Consider the following 22,845-nt stretch of genomic DNA (forward strand, 5'->3'; position numbering starts at 1 on the left):
CATTTATTAAGGAGCTACAGAAACTCAAAGACGCAGGCGAAACAAAGTCATTGCCATCTATCAGTCTGGAAATGTTCCCAATGCCATTTCTAGGTTTGGGACTCCATTGAACCACAGTGAGAGCCGACATCCACAGATAGAGAAAACTTGGGACAGTAGTGCATCTTCCCAAGAATTGGGCAAATTACCAGAATTCGCCAAATCGATGACTCAACTGTGTCATCATAAAAGAAGCCAGAACAACACCTAAGGAACTTCTGAAAGGTCTGTATCTCATTACAACTCTGCCAGAAAATCCAGAAGGAGAATGTCTGGCCATAAGTCCATGCACTTGCACATGCACTTGGGTTATACAGAAGAACAATGATCCAAAATACACCAGCAAGGCCACCTCTTAATGGCTCCAAAAAACACAATGAGAGTTTTGGAGCAGCCTAGTCAAAATCTGGAATTAAATCTGATCGAGATACTTCGGCACTACTCTGGTTATCTTTGTCTAATATTAAAGCATATTTGATGATCATGTAAGAGTGAAAAATATACAAAAAGAAAGAAATCCAGAAGGCCGGGAAATACTATTTCACAGTATTGTATAAAATTAGCATAATGTCATATTGTCAACATAACAGCTGACAAGTAAACACTGTATAAGTAGGGTTATACAGTGTTTACTTTAAGGATGTTGTCGTGTTAGGCATAAAACGTGGTTTAGGGTGTGGTGTTGTGTCTTAAGTTTCCCATTTTGCTGGCAATCCTGTCTCGGATTGGGTTTCCAAAGATGCATTTCATGTTATGGGTGTATTAGGTAGTACTGGAGACATCCTGCTGGGGGTGCTACACCGTTAGGCGGGAGCAAGGTCACGCAGTGTACCATTCTGCTGTCTGCGCTCCTCAAACGCTGCAGCTGCCGTCGTCTTCTCTTCTCCACCACACACACCGTCGCACAGCCATGGCGGACAGCGCAAGCGAGAGCGACACCGATGGAGCGGGGAGCAGCTCCGCCACCCCGATGTCGTCCTCCGCTTCAAATTCGGGGAAACCGAGCATAGTCATTTCACAGTTTCGTTTGGAGGAACTGACCAACCGACTGGCCTCGTTACAGCAGGAGAATAAAGTTCTTAAAATTGAGCTGGAAACATTTAAACTCAAGTGCAAAGCCCTGCAGGAGGAGAATCGGGACCTCCGCAAAGCTAGCGTCACCATTGTGAGTAATGTTAGCTAGCTAACTAGCGAGATGCTATCCCCACCCCGTTTGCTGTTTCGCATTTGACAGAATAAGTTAGCGCTAGCGAGTGTTGTTTGATAAAAGCTGAATGAGTGCTACGTGGAAATGTTACCTGAATTCGGCCCTAATTCTTTGCTGTTATGTTAGCCCTACTATCATTAGCTACCTGCTAATTTAGCCAGCGGGACAACGTCTGCTAGGTGGTCGAGCTGTGATATCTTGCTACTTTGCTTTGTGTTATTGTGTTGCTAATCGTGGCTAACGTTAGATGAACTGCTAACGTCAACCAGAAAAAAACGTCAAAAAAATTGGGTGGGCACCTCACGATGCGAGTTAACAGATTGATTGTAGATGTGTGGTCAGCTGATTACTCACTGCTCGGCATTGTCACCACGCTATGGCCAACATGGATATGGTAACTGAGTGAAAATAAATAGCCCACCAGAAGCCTTGGCACCGACTGATGCGTCATATTTCTTCATGCTCGGTTAATCAGTCCTAGCTTCATAAAAATGTGTAACCGATCTGCTGGATAGATGGGAAATATGTAGGCCAATCTTAGCGAGCTAGCTAAATGCCACGCTCTAAACGTCTGCAAACCCAACCACACTTTCACACTGTCCACCCTCTGTGTAAATTTGTGAAGCTTAACTAGCTGTTTGGCTTTTATAATCCGCTCTGCTTTTCATAACGGCCAACGAAGCAGAATTTATTTTTGAGGTCAGGAGAGAATAAGGGATGGGTGAATTTGAGAGTGGCAAGGACGCATGTATCACAAGCAGTGTAATGCTAGCTGTCCCAACACATTTCTTTATCTGCCCCCCCAGCCCATGTTTCTCTCAGTCACCCATTGCTGCAATATCTCTTGAGTCATTTGAAAGAATTATGCTTCCTCTTTGGCTGGCAAGCATCACTGCAGCAGTCTTTAGTTGATTGGTGCATGTTTCCCCTCACTGTCAGTAAGTTATAGTTTAATCAGGATAAAGGTGAAAACAGTGTGATGTGCCAGAAGCAAGAGTTTATGTCACTGATATCTCTTCTGTCGCTGTGTCTTTTTGTGTTTTCTGTCCCACAGCAAGCGAGAGCAGAACAGGAGGAAGAATTTATCAGTAACACCTTGTTCAAGAAAATCCAGGCTCTTCAGAAGGAGAAGGAAACCTTGGCAGTCAACTATGAGAAGGAGGAAGAATTCCTCACCAATGAACTGTCAAGGAAACTCATGCAAGTGAGTGATAGAAACAAGATTGGATGGGGAGGTGCACACTTTTAACGCACATTTTGGAGTTCTTTACGCCACACAGAGTGGAGAATAGTGTAACATTAGTTTAAAGTTTTCCCCTGTTATCTTACTGATCACAAACGTCAGTGTGGTATATCGTTTCTTCATGCTGTGTTATGCAAATTTCTTAAGTATTGTTGCTCTTGTTCACGATGTGCGGGGTGCTTGTCTATGCACACAGCAGCTAGTGCATTATCATCAACTGCAATTCTACTTGCCTGAAGCCTGGAAAAGCTCACGATGACTTCACTGCAGCTGCTAGCACGTCTAAATGACTCTCAAATTACTCTCCTCCTGTTGTCGGTTATTTGGTTCAGTCTGTTTTCCACATCGTATTTTCCCAACTACAGAGAATATAGCACTCGCTCTCATATTTTGAATAGATAGCTGTAGGGTGACTAATGGTTTGTTGATATCTAAAGAAGTAGGGATGTGAAAGAGATGCATGCAAATGTCTTAGCAAAACCTGCTTAAGGTCATACAGATCTACTTATTTGGGCTTTTTTTTATATTCTTATCTTAGAATTTAACATGCAACAGACTTGTATCTGCCTATTTAAGTAGATTAGTTGCTTAAAAATTGGGGTGACAGATGGAAAAATCACCTGAATATCAAAACTTATAATACTGGGCATGCAAATGACTCTACGCTGAAGCATTTTTGGGACAAATTTTGTTTTATTTGGGTTTTCCCAGCCATTACTTTTGCTGGACTTTTTAGCTGCATTGTCTGTATTTGAATAACCTAACAACACAAGCACCCCAGCCCTGATTTTAAACTTGTGCCTTGTATATTAAACATTCACATGACCATAGGCTATGCTGAATATTATCTATTATCTTGTAAATACACCAAAAAACATCCCTGATAATGTAAAATTGAGACCTTAAAGGTGTACTGGGCTGCATTACATATTCCTAATATCCCACCCTCTTCATTTTTGTTGATGGTACTGAAAACAACATTACTTATTTTAAAGGAAGCCGATGAAACTCTATTTTCCTCTAATACTTATTATTAGTGCACATGATACTAAACAGAGTCCCATCCAACATTGCCTTTGTTCTGGTGCCAGTCAGAAAGAGCCTCTGCTTACAGAAGAGCCTAGTAGAATATAATCTCTCTCCAAGGACTTCATAGTCTGGCATTTATTCTTGAGTCTGTTTATAATGTTCACACAGTATAAAGGGTTGGATTGCTTTAATAAAATAGTTTCTGGTGTTAACTGAAGCAAGGCACCTTATTAAAACAAAATGGTTAGTTTTAATTAGGAAAAAATGCCTGCACTTTGGGTGGGGCACAATTTGGTAACCTGGTTTTGCATCCAGGATACTGCAGAGCACTCGACTCTCCATGAATGGAGTCATTGTAAGTTTAAACAGACTGATGTTTTGAGGTTTTCTAGTTATTTTTCTCAACAGCATGATGGAAATGGTTATATTTCCCTCTCCATTTTTTTTCCTTTAAGTGAATTTGCATCTCTTTCCCCATAATGAGTAATCGTTTATATAATCCGTCACAGAGCTGTCCCATTTTGAATCAGCACTGAGCCGCACCCTTTTTCATGCTGGTGAACTGCCAAAAGTGATTACTTGGGTTGCCAAAACATTATTTTATATTGTCTGTTCTTCTGGGAAGTTTACCCTGAAACCAGTGGAATTGTCTAATGACGCTGTCTTTTATTATTATTTCATTGTATAAGCCGTGGTCATCTCTGTGGTCATCAAACAGCTTTTGCATGTCTCATTGTGAGTTTTTTTTTTTTTTTTTACTCATCTGTTTCTTCTCTTCATCTGTCAATGCACTGCTCTCTCCTTTTAAATTTTAGCTCCAGCATGAGAAAGCTGAGTTGGAGCAGCATTTGGAGCAGGAGCAGGAGTTCCAGGTTAACAAGCTCATGAAAAAGATCAAGAAAATGGAGAACGAAACCATTTCAAAGCAGCTAACCTTGGAACAGGTATGCTTATTATGGTAAAATGGGAAAGATTTTCTCATCCAGTGCAGTGCAGCCTATCCTTAAACTTCCATTTGTTCAGTCGCCATGGTAGAGTGAGATGCAAAAAATCTCAACGTCGTTTTTCTTCCCACTGAATTTTAAGTGGAAAGAACATTTTGGTCTGTGGCTGGGTCAAACCTGCTGAAGCCACCGCATAATGTCTCCATGCCCTGACAGGAGATGTGCAGGCATTCGTTGTTGGTACTCGCTTATTAACGTGCCAGATTGATGCAGTGCGATGCCACTGTGCATCTTGGCCAGATACAAATAGAACCAAAAGTTATTTCACCTAAAAATCTGTCTCAGCTTCTTAAAGACACCAATCTTAGCAATAAAATACAAATATTTACGTTCTTAAACTACTTTAAAAAATCATTGTGATATGTCATAATGCCATATGCCTCTAACTTTTAGAATACAAACTCTGAACTGAGATCTTGGATTTGCGATACAGTGTTTTTGTACACAATCCTGAATGCTTGTGAAAGAATTTCAACTTCAAGGTTTCTCTTTCTGCGACACTCTGCTTTATCTTTCATTTTTCAGTTGAGGCGGGAGAAGATTGACCTTGAGAACACATTAGAGCAGGAACAAGAAGCTTTGGTCAACCGACTGTGGAAGCGAATGGACAAACTGGAGGCTGAGAAAAGGTGATGAGACATACTGTGCTTCTTTTTCTTTGGCCATATACATAATGATTAGATTAATTGTGGCCAAAGTTCAAAACGATGAGGTAAACGTTTTAAAACTGACTCAGCTGAATACTTCCAAAAGAAGCTTCCAAAGTTTTTCATCTTTTATGACAAGCTAACATCGGCTTATCTTGGATTTCTTTATATGGTCTTCTATTCAGTGGGCAGATGAGTTTCCTTTGCTCTTTCCTGACAGTAAACGAATGCTTCAGTTTACTTTATTGTTGCCAACTTAGTTGCAACTCTTTTCCAGAAAGTGCCTTGTAGCACATGACACTTTTTCTTCTCTTGCTCTTCTGCTGTTGGTGAGAGGAGAGTGTCAAGAGAGAGAGCGACACAAGCAAGTTTATTTTCCATTTCCAGCATGAAGAGAGAGAAATGTAGAATCACGAGAAACGTTGTTTACATACAACGATGATTGAGTTAACCGACCAGTGAGCATAAACGTGTGGGTGAAATGTCACTAAGTCATAACAATTGCGTGTTTCTTTTTCCGATTGTTTGTTTTTAAAAAATTTCAAGACTTTTCTTTGGGGAAAAAGTGGCAAAATGGTAAGGGACGCTAAATATGCCATGAACCTGATGGTTTTAGCCCAATATCTTTAAAAAGAAAAAGCCAGCTACAAACTGAAATGATAGTATTAAATGGAGGGAAAAAGACTTTTACTTTTAATTTTTGACTAAATTAATTTATACATTTACTAATGGGTTAAGTACTTGTTATATGAAAGAAATATATTTGTTTGCATTGCTTTATTTTATAGTTAGTATAAAAATGTGCCAGTGTACCTTTTATATTCATTGCTTGTCTGTGTAAAACAAAAAAGTAATTAGTTTATTAATTTTAACTTAAACATTAAAATCAAATAAACAGCAATAAGTAACTTTTCTTTTAAATTGCAGTTTTATGACAAATAAATAACAGTAAGCTGAACTATTAATTATCTGTTTATATATGTAATTGGGCATTTATGCAAAATTAACTTAAAGGTTATACATCTAATTTAGTATTTTTTTTAATACAAATAATAATAAATAGAACATTTTGAATAATAATAATAATAACAATTCTGTGTTTTGTTTTATTTTTCCAAACTAGAATCCTTCAGGAGAAGCTGGACCAGCCTGTGTCAGCTCCACCATCTCCAAGAGATGTTTCCATGGAAATCGACTCACCAGAGAACATGATGCGGCATATCCGCTTCCTGAAGAATGAGGTGGAGAGGCTTAAGAAGAGCTTGCGCACCACTGAGCTGCAGCGTAAGTGGCCACTCAACTTGTCACGTGATCAGAAGGAAAGTCAGTCTGAAGGGAGAGATGCCCTCAAGTGTTGATTAAGGAAGTGGTTGGTAAAATTGATTCTCGGATAAGTGCTTGAGCGTGTCCACTTGGAAAAAACAGGATCCTCTCTAGTCTGGTGCCTCCATGCTCATATTTCTATAGATATGTTCTAATGCAATATACAGTCATGTTACATCATTATTTACTGGTCATATTACACTGGATGGAAAGGAGAAAAAGAAAGGAATGGAGCTGTACACTGTTAAAAAACAAGACACTAAGAAAGGTTGTAATCTTTAACCGATTCCTTCTTTTGAAATGGTTAACCTGAACTCTGTTCTTAATCTAGTTGACTCTCGTTATTTTGCCCCTAAAGGAAGCAGTGTTACAAGTGCTTACATGTGCCCTTCCTTTTATTAAAAGAAAAAGAAAAGATTGTCCATATTGGTGACTGACAACCTGTCAGAATATCACCATGAACACGTTTAATGGATGGATGTTTTCCAGATGCCACATTTTGAAGCTGTAGAGTTAGTGTTCCGGTCACACCCAAAAAATATGATCACTGGATTACTTGGTTATGGTTCACGGTGATCTGATCCAGCCTCCACAGAAAGCTTTATGAAAGAGGAAGGTATTGCATCTCGCTCAAATTTAGAGAGGGTTTTTGTCTGTATGTATACTGTGAAAAGTATCAGTCCCATCACAGAACCCTGTAGAATTCCATGACTAACTGCTGTCTCGTGATATCGTCATTATCACTTAGTTTATAATTATAGGGAGTAGAGCAGGGCGATATGACCAAAAATATTTATCACGATATACATTTGGAAATTTGCGATAACGATATAACTGACGATATAATTGACACTAGACAAAATACTTTACAACTCCTCAACTTTATTAGTGCAAAAAAAAAAACCCATCAATGTATTTTCACTTAAACAAGCAGCTTTTTTATGTGCATTAAAGTTATGTAAAAAATTAACAGTGCAAATGCAAATTCCTTGCTGACAGTTTAACCAAAAGGCATTTCCAGTGGAAATTGGCCAACATATCCTCAGCATAATCATATATAATATCCATAAAACTTAAAAAGAGGTTATACACACACAATATGGTAATATTATGTTGAAGCACAGTACGTATCACTCCGCGAGGCGCCTGTCTACGATAGCCGTAATGCTCCGACAATCCATCAAGCGGTGCGGCTTCGTAGCTTAGCAAAGTCGAACTGAAACATTTGACAGATTTTTGAGCGCCGTGTACATAAAATCGTTTCCAGGTCAGTAAACACAACCAGAATTCATACATAAGGCACACAGGATTATAAGGGGCACTGTCGATTTTCAGAAAAATCAAAGGATTTATTTTAAGTGTGCCGTATTTTCCAAACAACACGGTAATAACGACGGCCCGTTAGCATGCGCTACCAAAAATAGTGCTTTATTGTGTATCTGACGGACGAAAGCTAAACCAGTTCCACACCACAGAAGTTGCAGCATTTTTACAAACCAATTCTGGTTCATCCGTTTCATTCAACGATCCACTTTCGCGCTTCTCATTCTGCGTTGCCGCCATGTGCGTATGTAAACAAAGGCACTGCGCATGCGCGTTTTACCCATATTCTATCGCGATATTTCATTTTCTTATCGTTGCCCAACATTACACCGGTATTACAACGTAGCTTGCCATTGCCAGTGTGTGAATGTGTGTGTGAATGGGTGAATGACTGAATGTAGTGTAAAGCGCTTTGGGGTCCCTGGAGTAAAGCGCTATACAAATGCAGGCCATTTACCGTGAACGGTATGATATAGCCCAGCCCTAATAGGGAACAGGAAAACTGTGAGCAGTTAATCTCAATCCAAATGATACATGTAAAATCTTGTCTCACACAAAATGATCTTGTGGATTGTTATTTTCTTCTTTATACATAACTGCTTGTGGCTGGAGTGATCTGGTGGTTTAATAGAGGCAGCCTTGGGCATTAGAGCATTTGATTTTTATTTTTTTCTTCCTAGGATGTGGAGTAATATTAGAGCACTGCTTTTGGTTGCAGACATTGATAACAGATCTTGTTTTACGACTTATTTAAAAAGTACCAACACTACATGCGATATAAGATTTTTTTCATATCACGATATGATTTTTTTCATTTCAGGCGATAACGATATATATCACGATATAAGCCAAATAACTATATTTGTAAGATTTAAATGTGCCGTTGCTCACAAGTAAAATGTGAAATAATCAGCAGCTTGTTTTGATTTAAATATTTATTTCCCATAATAAGTTCAACAGGGCAGATGTACTTAAAATGAGGCTTCAGTTTCAGATAAATAAAGGAAAATATTACAAACTACACAAAAGGTAGCCGCTAAAGCATTTAAGTTTCAAAGTAGAACAAACAAAACAGACTACTAAATTGTCAGTGCTACTTAGAAACAAAATATTAACTCTAAAAATAAATCTTAGTTTATTTTACAGAAGAAGAGACAAAATTGACTAACTTATACAGTGGGGCAAAAAAGTATTTAGTCAGCCACCGATTGTGCAAGTTCCCCCTCTTAAAATGATGACAGAGGTCAGTAATTTGCACCAGAGGTACACTTCAACTGTGAGAGACAGAATGTGAAAAAAAAATCCATGAATTCACATGGTAGGATTCGTAAAGAATTTATTCGTAAATCAGGGTGGAAAATAAGTATTTGGTCACCTCAAACAAGGAAAATCCCTGGCTCTCACAGACCTGTAACGTCTTCTGTAAGAAGCTTTTCTGTCCCCCACTCGTTACCTGTATGAATGGCACCTGTTTGACCTCATCATCTGTATAAAAGACACCTGTCCACAGCCTCAACCAGTCAGACTCCAAACTCCGCCATGGCCAAGACCAAAGAGCTTTCGAAGGACACCAGGAAAAGAATTGTAGACCTGCACCAGACTGGGAAGAGTGAATCTACAATAGGCAAGCAGCTTGGTGTGAAAAAATCAACTGTGGGAGCAATCATCAGAAAATGGAAGACATACAAGACCACTGATAATCTCCCTCGATCTGGGGCTCCACGCAAGATCTCATCCCGTGGGGTCAAAATGATCATGAGAACGGTGAGCAAAGATCCCAGAACCACACGGGGGGACCTGGTGAATGACCTGCAGAGAGCTGGGACCAAAGTAACAAAGGTCACCATCAGTAACACACTACAACGGCAGGGAATCAAATCCCGCAGTGCCAGACGTGTTCCGCTGCTGAAGCCAGTGCATGTCCAGGCCCGTCTGAAGTTTGCCAGAGAGCACATGGATGATACAGCAGAGGATTGGGAGAATGTCATGTGGTCAGATGAAACCAAAGTAGAACTTTTTGGTATAAACTCAACTCGTCGTGTTTGGAGGAAGAAGAATACTGAGTTGCATCCCAAGAACACCATACCTACTGTGAAGCATGGGGGTGGAAACATCATGCTATGGGGCTGTTTTTCTGCCAAGGGGACAGGACGACTGATCCGTGTTAAGGACAGAATGAATGGGGCCAAGTATCGTGAGATTTTGAGCCAAAACCTCCTTCCATCAGTGAGAACTTTGAAGATGAAAACGAGGCTGGGTCTTCCAACATGACAATGATCCAAAACACACCGCCCGGGCAACAAAGGAGTGGCTCCGTAAGAAGCATTTGAAAGTCCTGGAGTGGCCTAGCCAGTCTCCAGACCTCAACCCCATAGAAAATCTGTGGCGGGAGTTGAAAGTCCGTGTTGCTCAGCGACAGCCCCAAAACATCACTGCTCTTGAGAAGATCTGCATGGAGGAATGGGCCAAAATACCAGCTACTGTGTGTGCAAACCTGGTAAAGACCTATAGTAAACGTTTGACCTCTGTTATTGCCAACAAAGGTTATGTTACAAAGTATTGAGTTGTATTTTTGTTATTGACCAAATACTTATTTTCCACCCTGATTTACGAATAAATTCTTTACAAATCCTACCACGTGAATTCATGGATTTTTTTTTCACATTCTGTCTCTCACAGTTGAAGTGTACCTCTGGTGCAAATTACTGACCTCTGTCATCATTTTAAGTGGGGGAACTTGCACAATCGGTGGCTGACTAAATACTTTTTTGCCCCACTGTATAATATTGCTTTGGAAGCGCTGTCTGAGAGACATGTTTATGTCCAGGGAGTTGGTAACGAGGATCCATTACCTTAATTAGCTGCTTGAATCCTTCATTGTCGACCGTGTTTATTGGTAGCATGTCTTTAGCGAGACAGTAAGCTATGGCATTCGTTATGTTGCTATGTCTCTTAGCTTTTTTGTCATATGGTAAGACGCTGGAGAAAGCCGACTCAATTGACTGTTGCTGCTTCACAGGGATTCCCCTGGTTGTTTTTGATGACGAATTAGTGCTTTCAGTCAGAGATTGAGCGTGCTCTAGTGGGTGGCACTGCTTCAGGTGATAAAAAAGGTTTGTTGTATTTCCAGACTACAGTGGGAACATGCTTTCGGCACAATTTACAGTGCATGTTACTCTGTTTTTTGTCAGACTTCAAACAGCCAAAATACCTCCACACTACGGAACTTCTCTGGCCTTTCCTTTCAACAATCTCTCCGGCATTGGAAATCTGTGTTCTCTTCGGTAACCTGGTCACCCAAGCTCTCGGTTGATTTTTCTCTAGTCGGCACACTCATTTCCTCCATTACCTGGCCGGCACGGCGGCTGGATGCTTCCCAAACAAATACACATGTGCGGCTTGGCACTTGAGCTGTACATAACAATTCACGTGATGTGACGCTGCGGCTGTGATTGGTTCGGCTCTGCGCCACTTTTCTTATTGGCTATTCATTTTTTTTATAAGAAGAAGAGAGAGAGAGATGAGGTCTATCGCAATAGTTTCATTTTTCTATCGAGAAAAAGTTATTTTGCAATACATATCGTTATCGTTCTATCGCCCAGCTCTAGTTGATGCCAGAGGAGGTTTGGACCTCTGCTGTTGAGTCAGCAGAGCTTTGGGAGCCTTTAGGTTCTGTGTGCTTCGTATTTGGTGACATTGTACAACTTTACTTGGTCTGCCGCTTTGAACCCGAGTCGCTGTGGTTCTTAAACACTTCCACTTTATTATAACACCACTTACAGTTAGGCATTTGATTTCTATACACCTGTAGCAATGAGACTGAAAGCCTTGGTTTTCCATATTTTTTTGTTTTTCAGAAAGCAAGAAGTGTTAAAGATTGATCATTGTGGCTATGGTTTGATTTCGCCACTAGGTGGGGATGTCAGACCAGCCTTAAACACGTGCTCCCAAAGCTAAGCCAAGTGACAAGACACTAGAAATACTGAAACTTGTTGCTTGCATTACTCTTAGTTGAGATTGTTTTGGACCTACTTTCACTTTTTTCCTAAAATGACAACAATGTATTACACAAGTAAACTGGGTTACACTCACAGCTCTTAAAGACAGGGTATTATGTTATGCTAGGAGTAGTGCAGGTGTAATTTGTGTTATTGTATAGTAACAGTGCGATTCTGTCAAGTTTAAATCGCAATGTTCACTTTCAGATACAGAGAAACGTGCCCAGTATATAGAGGAGGAGCGACACATGAGGGAGGAGAACATCCGGCTGCAGAGAAAGCTTCAGAGAGAAATGGAGCGCAGGGAGGCCCTGTGTAGACAACTGTCGGAGAGTGAATCCAGTCTGGAGATGGATGATGAGAGGTAGGTGCAACAAACATAGAAAGATGATCTAAAAGTTCACAATAATACACAAAGTCATACATACCAGCAAATAAAGAGAAAATGGAAAAGAGTTAAATGGATTGAACTATACACTGGAGCTCGATGTTTCTTAGAGGCATTTGGCTTCACTGGGCATTTATACTGCTGACATAGCCAGCTGGATAAAGGGACCTGTGAGAATGAAAAGATGAGGGCACAAAAGTAGGGCAAATGCAAATGACAAAAGGCGTGTTTGCCACAACAGCACACAACATTTGGTCTTCCAGTAGGCAGTCATTGTTGCTGTTAAAAAGACTTGCTTGTGATAAAGCAAGGTGACAACATGGTGTCTGGTAACTTTTTGGCTGGCTGTCAGACACAAAAAACACCGAGCTTAAATCAGTTCCGCATTCCTTGGTGTTTCATCTTAATAGTAAAAACAGCTTCTTCTTTTTTTTAATGAATGTTTAACATTGACCTGCAGATTCAGGTCATGCTATCGCCACCACGTTTACTTGTGATACATGCAGAAACGTCAAAATAATTAGCAGTAGCTTTGTTTGGTTTGGAAAGGCCTGCGCTTTCTTGATGAAACTTAAAAGAAACCAAATTTTGGCTTAAATGGTCCTTACAGACTTCCTTCTGTTTGTGAGTGAATGGTCCATTTGAACTTTGTGCAATCCTTTCTACTCCTGGGACCAATTAACCCTCAGACACAAGTTGTACCCCATGGTCCTTCTTTTTATTCAGAAGTCAAAACAAGACCAAGTAGTTTGGGGTGGCTTCAAGGTTTATGTTTACTAAAACAAAACAAACACTGTTGCATTTCACTGAGTAAGGGCTCATCCACCAGATTTTTGTTTTTTAAACATACCAACTTGTCCTACTATTGCTGATCAAATTGGCTCATTGTGTATGATTAAACGTAACCAAATAAGTATTTCACTGGTTTAATGCTTTCAGTCAAATCAGTTCAGTAGCATGTTGAAAGTTGTTTACAACATTAAATCAACTTTCGGCATTTTGTCTCCTTCCGCAGTGGCAAGAGGGTGTAAAACAAATCCCCACCATTTTTTAAAGTTACACTTTAATGTTATTAAAGTTAACTAAAAACAAAACAAGAAAAAGTTAACTAAAAAAAAGAAAGAGAGAAAATAATTATAACTTAAAAAATATTTATAGAGCAAATATCCTTGCATATGCCCTACATGAGGCAATACTTTAAAAGATTCAAACTCACTCTGAAACTAATAAAAAATATGCATTTTCAAAAAATTTAAAGCTAAACTGAAATAAGCAAACCTAGAGAAACTAAACCAAATTAAAAATAAGGGTCAGAACAAAATAAAAAATAAAATCTAATTTGAAAACACGAAATTGTAATAATTGATGTGTTTCCAGTACCTCTGAATGTTAGTTGTTGCATACAAAAGCTGAGGAGGAAGAAGAAAACAAGGCTCTAAATAGCTTTAGTATATGGCCATTTCAAAGAAGCAGCATATGGCAGTAAAGTCTCAGTTTATATTAAATCTTCCTGATTATCAGTAAAAACTTTTGTTAATTTTAGGAAAAAGTTTTTAAAAACAAACAAACAAAAAAAAACGTTTTCTGCATGCACAAGATACTCCTTGATCACACTCAGACGTCGACACCAGTATCTTCTCCTTAGGAACTTGAAAATGTATCGTGTTTTTCTCCCATACAAAATAAGCCAAATTGAGCACTTTCAGAAGCTCACTTTGAGTTGCCATACAGAAGCTTTTCACATTGCATCTCAAAGAGTAACTGTCATCATTGATGTAGCACTTTTTGCCTGTTTAACACCATTACAATATGCTTGGATTGCTTTTTGCATCACAAAAATATGTCGTACTTTTAGGTACTTCAATGAGATGTCTGCACAGGGTCTGCGAGCCAGGACCGTGTCCAGCCCCATCCCTTACACTCCCTCTCCCAGCTCCAGCCGACCAATATCACCAGGTAGGTAAAAACACAACAATAAACGGCCTTTGATAGCGGTTAATAAAACTTTTTGACAGACAGCAAGCTTTATCTTTGTTCCAGCTTTTATCTTAAAATCTTGTAGGTACTCGGTCAAATCAAGACCACACATTACAGCTTAATTGTCACACTGCATTTTATATAAGCTTCGTGCTCAGGTAGAACTTTGCTGCTCACTGTGAGCGTGACAGGCCATGATGTGGGGTTTACACTGAATACTATCTAGAAGCCCGCAGAGCTTTTGTTCCACAGTTGTCATTTTATAAAAAATTTTTATCATAAACTCTAGGTTCTCTGCTTAAAGTGTCGTGAACCCAGCACCCCTCAAAGACCAAAACAAAAGACATACATAAATATCTAAATTTTGTATGTGGATACCAGTGTTAATGTTGTTGGACAGTCATTTTTGTTGTAGTTATTATTAGTGACCTTTTTTTGTTTTTTTTTCCCCCTGATGAAAAAAAGATGATAAATTAAGACTAAAATCATAATGACATGTATTGAAACCTTGAAAATGAAAATATTCTGGAGAGACGAGATCCAAGCAGAACTAAATGGTCTAGAAAGTCAGACGAGCACATTTGCTCTGCCCTGGGAAAGAGTACAGCTTTTTTTTGTTTGTTTGTTTTGAAAATGTGATAAAATGTCAATGTTTGGGAGAAAGAAAGGAGCAAGACATATAGACACATTTCACATTTGATGTCAATGAAAATAAGACTCTTAGTGAACATGTGGAGCAGCTAAAAACACGACAGACTTTCTCATCCTACACTTTATTTTATTAAACTTAATCAAATTTAGATGTTGTCTACTACAATCCTATATTTTGTCGACTAAAACGAGACTGAAACTAAATATCAGGAAACTGAAATGAAGTCAAAATCTGCTCTCAAATTTAACACCGGTGGATACACTCCTAGCTTTCTGATCTTGGCACTATCGGTAATTTAGTAAAGATTATTATTGAATGAATGACCATTTGCAAAGTATAAAAAGTACAGGAAAAAATAGACGAAGAATAAAATAATAATTGTTAGTATAATAAAAGGGAGAGCACCATCATATTTCAGTCACCCTTACTCTCTTTAGGCACAGACCTAATGCTAAAAATAGTCCAGAAGAAAATTAACATCCATTTCTGGTCTGCGTACTAGTTTATGATACAATAAGGTATGATATCAAAGTAAATATTTGGTCAATGATAAAACAGTCATCCTGTGCCAGGACACTGCCAGCCACAAAGAACTTCCCTCTTATATCGACGTAATCTTGGAGTGAGTATTGAGGAGGAAAATGAAAGTGTCTAGAATTGATGTTAACTTTTAATAAAATGTCTTTCTCCCTCTGGCTGTCTCATTTGCTTATAGGTCTCTCATATGGCACCCACACAGTTGGCTTCACTCCTCCAGCTACACTGTCCAGAGCTGCCATTTCCCACTACAACACCCCCGCCCTGCACGTCCACGGAGGCTCCTCTCATGCCGTAGCAGTAAGTGACACCACCCACATCATCTCAAGTACATAGAAATGATCAACAAGTTTAATGATTAAAAGTTGTGTTAATTGTGACTTGATAAGAGCAGCAGTTTGCTCTGAGTCAGCATGATCTTTGAACTATATTTAATCAGTGAGCTGCGTCCATTAAATTAACCTTAAATGAGGACACCGACGTGGAGACATGTACTGCCTGTTGTTTTGTTAAATTTACTGCCCTGTCTATATTTTTTTTATATTTTTTAATGTTAAGGCTAGCTCTATTGATAATACAGTACACTTCAGCATGGTGGATCTTTAATGCGACTATGACGTTAACTGTCACCTTTCAGTGGTTATTTAAAGGTCTAACCTGCTTACACTCCCATGTCATGACTTTCAGATATTACAGTCCTTAAAATGAATATAAGTAGGAGGAATAAAGCTGTGTGTCCACTAGTATTCACTCAGTAGAGGAGTCTAGATTTTGACTCTCAAAGAATACTGGCTTCTGCAAACATTGTTTGTATTGTTGGCATCAATACTAGAACTTACTTACCATAACTCGTAAATGTTCTAAGCTCCAATTAGCTGTGTCTCCATCTCTTCAGCACACTGATAACTAAAACAACAATGACTTATCTATTTATATTTATTAATAAGATATAGATATGTTTAGTAATATTTTACACCAGGGGCATGGTTTGAACCTGTTTCTATTATGCCTCCTATCCAAAAGAGCATCACAAAGTCATAAAATATATAAATATCTCACCAGTGTTTCCACTGACATTACCTTGGCAAGGCTGGTTTTGATGAAAATACCATTAACTATAATACTGCTATAGTAGTTATACTGTGGAAGTTTTATTTAAAGCAGAAGCATTTCATAATTTAAAAGTGAAAGTAAGAACAAATGTGGATTCAGTTTGGGGTAATAATGTGTGGTGTACACAGCGCTGTTCTGATAGTAGTAATGTGTGTATATAGAGCTGTTACATAAACAAACAGATGTCATAATCCTTATCAACTAAAGTGGGAAATGAGCTGGGGTGTGTAAATTGTGACAGACTGCTCACAAAGTGAATGATTACTGTTAGGTTTGTATGTCTGTTTACAAAAAAAGTACTCAAATTAAGTTCAGCCACCCTGTTGATTCAGTAGTGATATTTGACCTCGAGAGAACACCATGATGATACAAAATTGCCATCAACAATCCCCTCGATGATTGTAAAAGTTATCTGCCGTACACACACACACACACACACTATGTACCAGTTGTTGTATTAAGTATGGAGTTAGCATTGTGCATGTTTGTGTGGTTTATTTTTAGGACTTAAGCTAATGATGATACATCATACTCTACCTCACACAAGAGGAGATGTGAGGGAGAGTAGTCTCGAGCAATGGCACACAACAGGTCTGCCCTTCCTACCTTAGGCTGGACATCCCCAGTCAAAGCCCCCGTTTAATACAGGCAGTCTGCCAGTCTCACCATCAAGAGACTGGGATGCAGTACGCTGAGCTTATTTGACTACAGAAAACTGCTGGCAGACAGTGGAGACACAGTTCGGTGTGGTGGACACTGAACCACATGCTGGCGCCAGAAATTCACAGCTGGGACCAGTTGATTCCCAGGCTGCCCTGCTCCCAGAAAGAACATCCAGGCTATTTGCAAATATGCTTCTTCCAGACTGGCCTTAATTAGTAACACAGACCACTACATCACATCTGGGCAGATCTGCTGTCCAGGCATGCTCCATTACAAAGATTGGGCTATTATGGAGTAGATGCGGATCACTTAAAGAGAAAAGGCATCTTCAGTCATTCATGCACTGTTTGCCCCAGGGCATGTCAGAGTTCATGCTTGCCCATTGTATTGATGGTATTTTCTCCACTGGCTTTTTCTTCATCTGAAGAACAGCAGCAGCACATGTTGCATCCTGTTTATGCTTGACAAATTTATGCAGAACTAAGAGTTTATAGAGAAGTGATCAACTTTTCATTTTCTAGGCTACATTATTACAAACCTACAGCTCTCACACTGGATTATGAAGGCATTTGGTTTATCCTGTCCAGGTCAGGGTCTGTGTTTGCCAGTGGACCTGCAAGCTAATTCCACATGGAGTCTGTCACTCAGGTGTGAAGTAGGTTTCAGTCAAGAAAATCCACGCACCTGCAGGCTTATGCTCTGCCCTTCACATTTGTCCTGTTTTATAAACTTCCAGTTTACAAAATGGGATAAAAACTGGAAAGCAGCTCAGGAAATACTCAGTTCTTGGTCTTCGCTTGAACTTTTTAAGTGCTCTTGATTGTTGGAGATAAGCTCTTCTGGCAATATGGGAGCCTCCATATTTCAAAGTGAGAAGTGAAATGCTAGGAATGATAGTTTTGGGTTATTTGCGTAACCCTGGTCCTCAGAATAACATGCCTGAGATGTCTCCCCAGACTGTCTGACTGTTGCAATCAACGGGCATTAAAGTTTGGCATAATGAGATGGTTTAGACATAAATTCTTCTGAGGAACAGGCAGGGAGGCATAAGACTGAGTGAGACTGCTCTGAGAAGGGTTCTGCCATGCTGGTACAGTTTTATAGTTATTACCTGGATTAAAAATGTATGTAGGGGGCGTCTTTTTTTTTTTTAATTATTATTATTAAACTTTCCTCCTGATTGTTGGATCTCATTTATACCTCTCTCCTAGCATTCTCCCTGTTTCATAACCTAAATGAATTTACTTTCTGTTCTTCTATGTGGATGTTACAAACCACTGTCTCCATTTAGCCCATACAAGAATTTTTAGGGGCTGGCTGGGAAATCAGAACCTGGAAAAGATTACTTTTTTCCCGTTTATTCCATTTGTCAGGCTAGAATTGCTGTTATCAGGTCATGATGAACAGCTCAGTAGGGGAAACATGACTGAGACATGTAATCTTGGCGTTCATGATCTTTTTCCTACAGTGGTTTGTAACTCTGGGAGCACAGTCCCACAAAAAGAGTTGATATTTTCACAATTACCCTCCTTGGCTATGTCTGGGAACAATTAAGCGCATAAACGTTTTAAAAATGTATTGATAAAACAAAATTTCTCCAAATGTCTGTTTGCCATAAACTCTATTTTCTGCATGAAATTTTTAGAATTCTGTCATCTGGTTGTGATTTACAAGCAATCTGTGTTTATTCGTTTCTTTCTCCTTTTGTCAAACAGCGGCCTTCCCCAAGAAGAAGCACCAGCCCTGACAAATTCAAACGTCCAACACCCCCACCCTCCCCCAACACACACTCAGGGGCCCAACAGGCTCAGCCTCCGCTACCCCCGCCAGCTCAACCCATGGTCCAATCCATGTCCTCCCCGGCAGCCATGTCACAGCACGCATCAACAGCGCAGCAGCAGCCTCCCTCCCAGCCTTAAAGCCACACACACAGTCTCTGTCTTTGCGAGTGAGCGCGCCCACTGAATGCCACGATGCTAATGCAGCAGCTTCCATCATTACCAGCTCTGGAAGTGAAGTTTCTTACTCTGTACCAACTCAACAAAAGACGCAGCTTCAAAAGTTTTGGAGGGAAAAGAAACAAGATAGCTACTCACCTTCAGTGAGGCTATCTGCCTGCCAAATCTTCATGTGGCGTTACTTAACTTCTCTTAAAAGGAATGGATAATTGAAAAATAATCGCTTCTGGGATTTGTAGGATAATTATCTGTTCCACCTTTTGTCTTGTACATGTTTTTTTTTTTCTTTGCTTGGGACTTTAGCTGGTTGGAATTGTTGTTGTGGCGCTTCTAAGATAGCACAAACAGCACATACAGTATGTTTCATGGTTATGTTTTACGATAGGTTGGATGTTTGGATCGATCGATCGATGGATGTATGGCTAGAGAGTTGGATGGCTAAATAGATGGATGTGGTCAATTATTTTCATGCCTATAATATGACACTTGATTGCAGTAATGTCCTCCACTCCAGATCACCCTCTGTCATTAAAGCAGTGTAAAACAGTTCACCACAACCCCAAGTTTAACGTGGCTTTGATTAGGTCAACAAAACGGTGTCATAGAAGAGTGCTTGGAGTTTCTCCATTATAATAGGGCATTGATCAAACGGTGCTTGCAGCACAGGTATTTTAGTTTGTGTAAGCATTCAAAGATCTGCTGCGCCTATGTTAAAATGAAAAGGAAAAAAAGCATCAACGAGGATGGACACATAAACCACAGATAAATGTCGCCTTTTGAGGTGTTTGAAAATATAGTCTGAGGTGTTACAACTTAGTCATGTACTCAGTCTCTTCTCTGATCTTCTCTCTCTGGTGTATTTCTGAAAGCTTCTGTCATCCTTATGGATATTCCCATCAGAAAAAAAAAAACAATGCTCTTTACACTAAATATACTTACTGCGAAAACATTCTAAATGAATGGTACTGTTGAACTAAATTTCTATGTATGATTAAAGCTCTTGAGATGACAACTTCTGTTTTAATTGTGAATTTTATGAATATCGTTTGATACTCAGTTGTAATGTAATAACTGTGGGTGTAAAACTGATAAGCAAACCTGGAAGACAATCTTTTTTTTTTCACTTTCACACCTGCAATTTGATGCACTTGCTTAATTTAACAAAACATTTCAAACAGGCTCAAAAATGCATCATCTTTTTGTGTATTTAGCTTCACTGGAATGTTTCACTGTGGTAGTTATGAGAGTCTGACAAATCTCTGAAGTAGTTGATGGAAAATGTTTGTGCCTTAAATAAACTGCACCAACAAAGCTCACAACCTGGAACAGTAAAAACATTTTTATATTTTTTTTATATTCAACCTTTAACATTATAGGGCAGTATGCGTTTATGAGCACAGGTAGGTACACTTCAACACAGGTAAGACTGCTAAGGGTTAATGTCTTACCAAAATGGCTCGGTGAATATGATAGATTGCTGTAAAAGTTTGCAAAGGCTGACATTGTTTCCCTCCTCTACAGACACCAGCAGGTCAGCTGCCACTTACTCAGTCTCCCACAGTGGATTTACGGTACACTTATAGTTCCTAGATGATATGACTGGTGATTCCCCGACTTCCTCTAAAGTGTGTCACCATGAGGGTGACTCTTGAAATGTCCCCAGAGAAATGCGTGGATAAACATGGCTATTTATGTTTAACGGCAGAATAATAAATCCTAAAGACTGCTGTGGTCCTCTGACAACTTTGCTATTCTGCTAAAACAACACTCCCTCTGATGTGACGCTCTTAAACTCTGTGCTTATCGGGATTATTTATAGTGATCTTTAGAGGACTGAACTTGTGAACATGATATCAAATTGATAAAAAATGAACTTCTAAATCTACCTGTTAAATATGTTCAAATTTTAACTGCTATTTCAGTCTGATATTAAAATGGTTGGTAGATCAGCAATTTGCGTGGCCAGCCATGCTGCTAACTACAAATTGAAATAAAGATCTTTTATCCTAAGATGTTAATCTGTTGCAACAACCACATCATGTGATGTCCTCTTGTATAGATACGCTGACACTCGACTGCGCCAGTGTCTGATTTTCATTTCCTACTACACATGGTTCTAACCGGTTTCAACTGGATGGAGACCGGAGGAGTGGTTTCCATAAATCAGCCCACCAGGATCATTTAACACGGTAAACCTTTGTAATGTGGGTGCAATAACCTGCCGTGGGAAGAGAACAGGACAAGGATGACAGCCTACAAAACACATTAGACTTCCATTAGGTCTCCGCACGTAACTGTTCCTGTTCGCACATACACTCGGCTTAATCTCACCAAAATCAAAATACACACCTCATCCTAAGAGTGACATAAGTATATCTTTATTTGAAGGCTTGCTGAGAGTTCTGGCACAACTAAAGTGGATCCTGTGTCTTTCTACTGTGGTGCGGTGTTCTCACTTACTGCTAAAGCCAGCAACCTGAACTAATCCAAGCATGAATCCGTACTGGAAGCTCAGGGTGGCAATGCTGGGTGTTAAAGTGGCCTTTAACCTCTGCAGCTTTATGGAGCTAGGATGGCCAAACCACTCAAGATTTATCCAGACTGCAGGGTGGCGCTGTGTGCTTACACCTGCCAAGCCTCTTACGGAAAGGCACAGCGGGCCACTGAATCTCAGGTGTCATAAAAGTGTTAGATAAAAAGACAAGCTTTTAAACTAAAGTCAGCACACATAAATCTCACAGGAACGTGTGAGTAATGTGAGCATAATGTCTCAATGAGACTATTTTCAAAATACATTTCTTTATATTTGAATATGGGATATACATTACAAGACATTACTTGTAAAGAACAAAATGATTGCTCAAGCCCACATACAGTGTTTCGGGTTAATCCACAGATCTCAGTGTTAATATTTTTTTATGTCTGGAGTCACAGCTGAAGTATAAAATGATTTTTTGTAAAGCAGCTGAAATTGTGTTTAATCCTAATTTCAAACCTTAAATGGCATGTGTCTCACATTTAGTTGGTGAAGAAATGTTATTTTACCATGTGGAGCAACAATTAGGGATTGCAAAAGGCACAACTGTTTATTTTAGGCTTAGCATTGATTTTGCAATGCTAGTTGAGGCATTTAAGGTCTACCAGCAAGTTATAAGTCAAAACACACATGGAGTTTATCAAACATAATGATCCGCAGTGTGAAATACCTTGGATTACAGATGAGGAAAATAGGCCTGTAATTATTCAGGTCAACCTCCAAACTGAGGAATTACTAAACACCTGGGCATAGAAGCAGGTGATTTTCTCTAGTAGTTTTTACAAATGAATTTATAAGCTCTGTGATCTCAGGTTGGCTGAACTGTTATCTTTGATGTTGTACATGAAGTTAAAAGAGGAAACATGTTTGCAAAGCTTCAAGCATATAACAATCATGTGAAGATTTCCGCAAATTTCACTCTCATTATTACTGCGGCATCAAACAAGTATTGAAAACCAAACTTACTTTACTGCTATTTTAAGTTTGCAAAACATAAAGCTTAAAATTTAAGATCGGTGGATCTTAGATGGATTTTAACCCAGTGGAATTAATAGTCCATATATGGAACCTGGGAATGTTTGAATGCATCAACATCAATTCTAGTTTCAGTCAGTAGTGCTTAAAGTGTGTCATAGCCACTCTGTAATCCACTCCCCAAACAACCTCAAATTCCTAGCTCTGCCTGTGACATGCACTACATCTAGTTG

The 22,845-nt window shown here is 39.3% G+C and overlaps 1 protein-coding gene across 1 annotated transcript; it reads left to right on the forward strand.

Annotated features, from left to right (window-relative positions):
• The first annotated feature begins 838 nt into the window (after positions 1-838).
• Positions 839-20,113, forward strand: LOC146505568 (coiled-coil domain-containing protein 6-like). Its single transcript, XM_085183029.1, has 9 exons — positions 839-1,204; positions 2,301-2,450; positions 4,334-4,462; positions 5,048-5,151; positions 6,293-6,453; positions 12,021-12,177; positions 14,057-14,157; positions 15,546-15,667; positions 18,859-20,113. Exons 1-9 carry the CDS (start codon positions 950-952, stop codon positions 19,060-19,062), a joined length of 1,383 nt encoding a protein of 460 aa, XP_085039155.1. The 5' UTR covers positions 839-949; the 3' UTR covers positions 19,063-20,113.
• The last annotated feature ends 2,732 nt before the right edge of the window (positions 20,114-22,845 follow it).

This window comes from Neolamprologus multifasciatus, chromosome 13, assembly GCF_963576455.1.
Source record: "Neolamprologus multifasciatus chromosome 13, fNeoMul1.2, whole genome shotgun sequence".
Taxonomy (NCBI): Eukaryota; Metazoa; Chordata; class Actinopteri; order Cichliformes; family Cichlidae; genus Neolamprologus; species Neolamprologus multifasciatus.

What these genes read in the sequence shown, in the direction of transcription:
- LOC146505568 (XM_085183029.1), top strand. Translation starts at nt 950, where the DNA reads ATGGCGGACAGCGCAAGCGAGAGCGACACCGATGGAGCGGGGAGCAGC. An exon ending in TGTCAAGGAAACTCATGCAA is followed by an intron (nt 2,451 to 4,333) that starts GTGAGTGATAGA and finishes TTTAAATTTTAG; the next exon opens with CTCCAGCATGAGAAAGCTGA. An exon ending in GCGCACCACTGAGCTGCAGC is followed by an intron (nt 6,454 to 12,020) that starts GTAAGTGGCCAC and finishes GTTCACTTTCAG; the next exon opens with ATACAGAGAAACGTGCCCAG.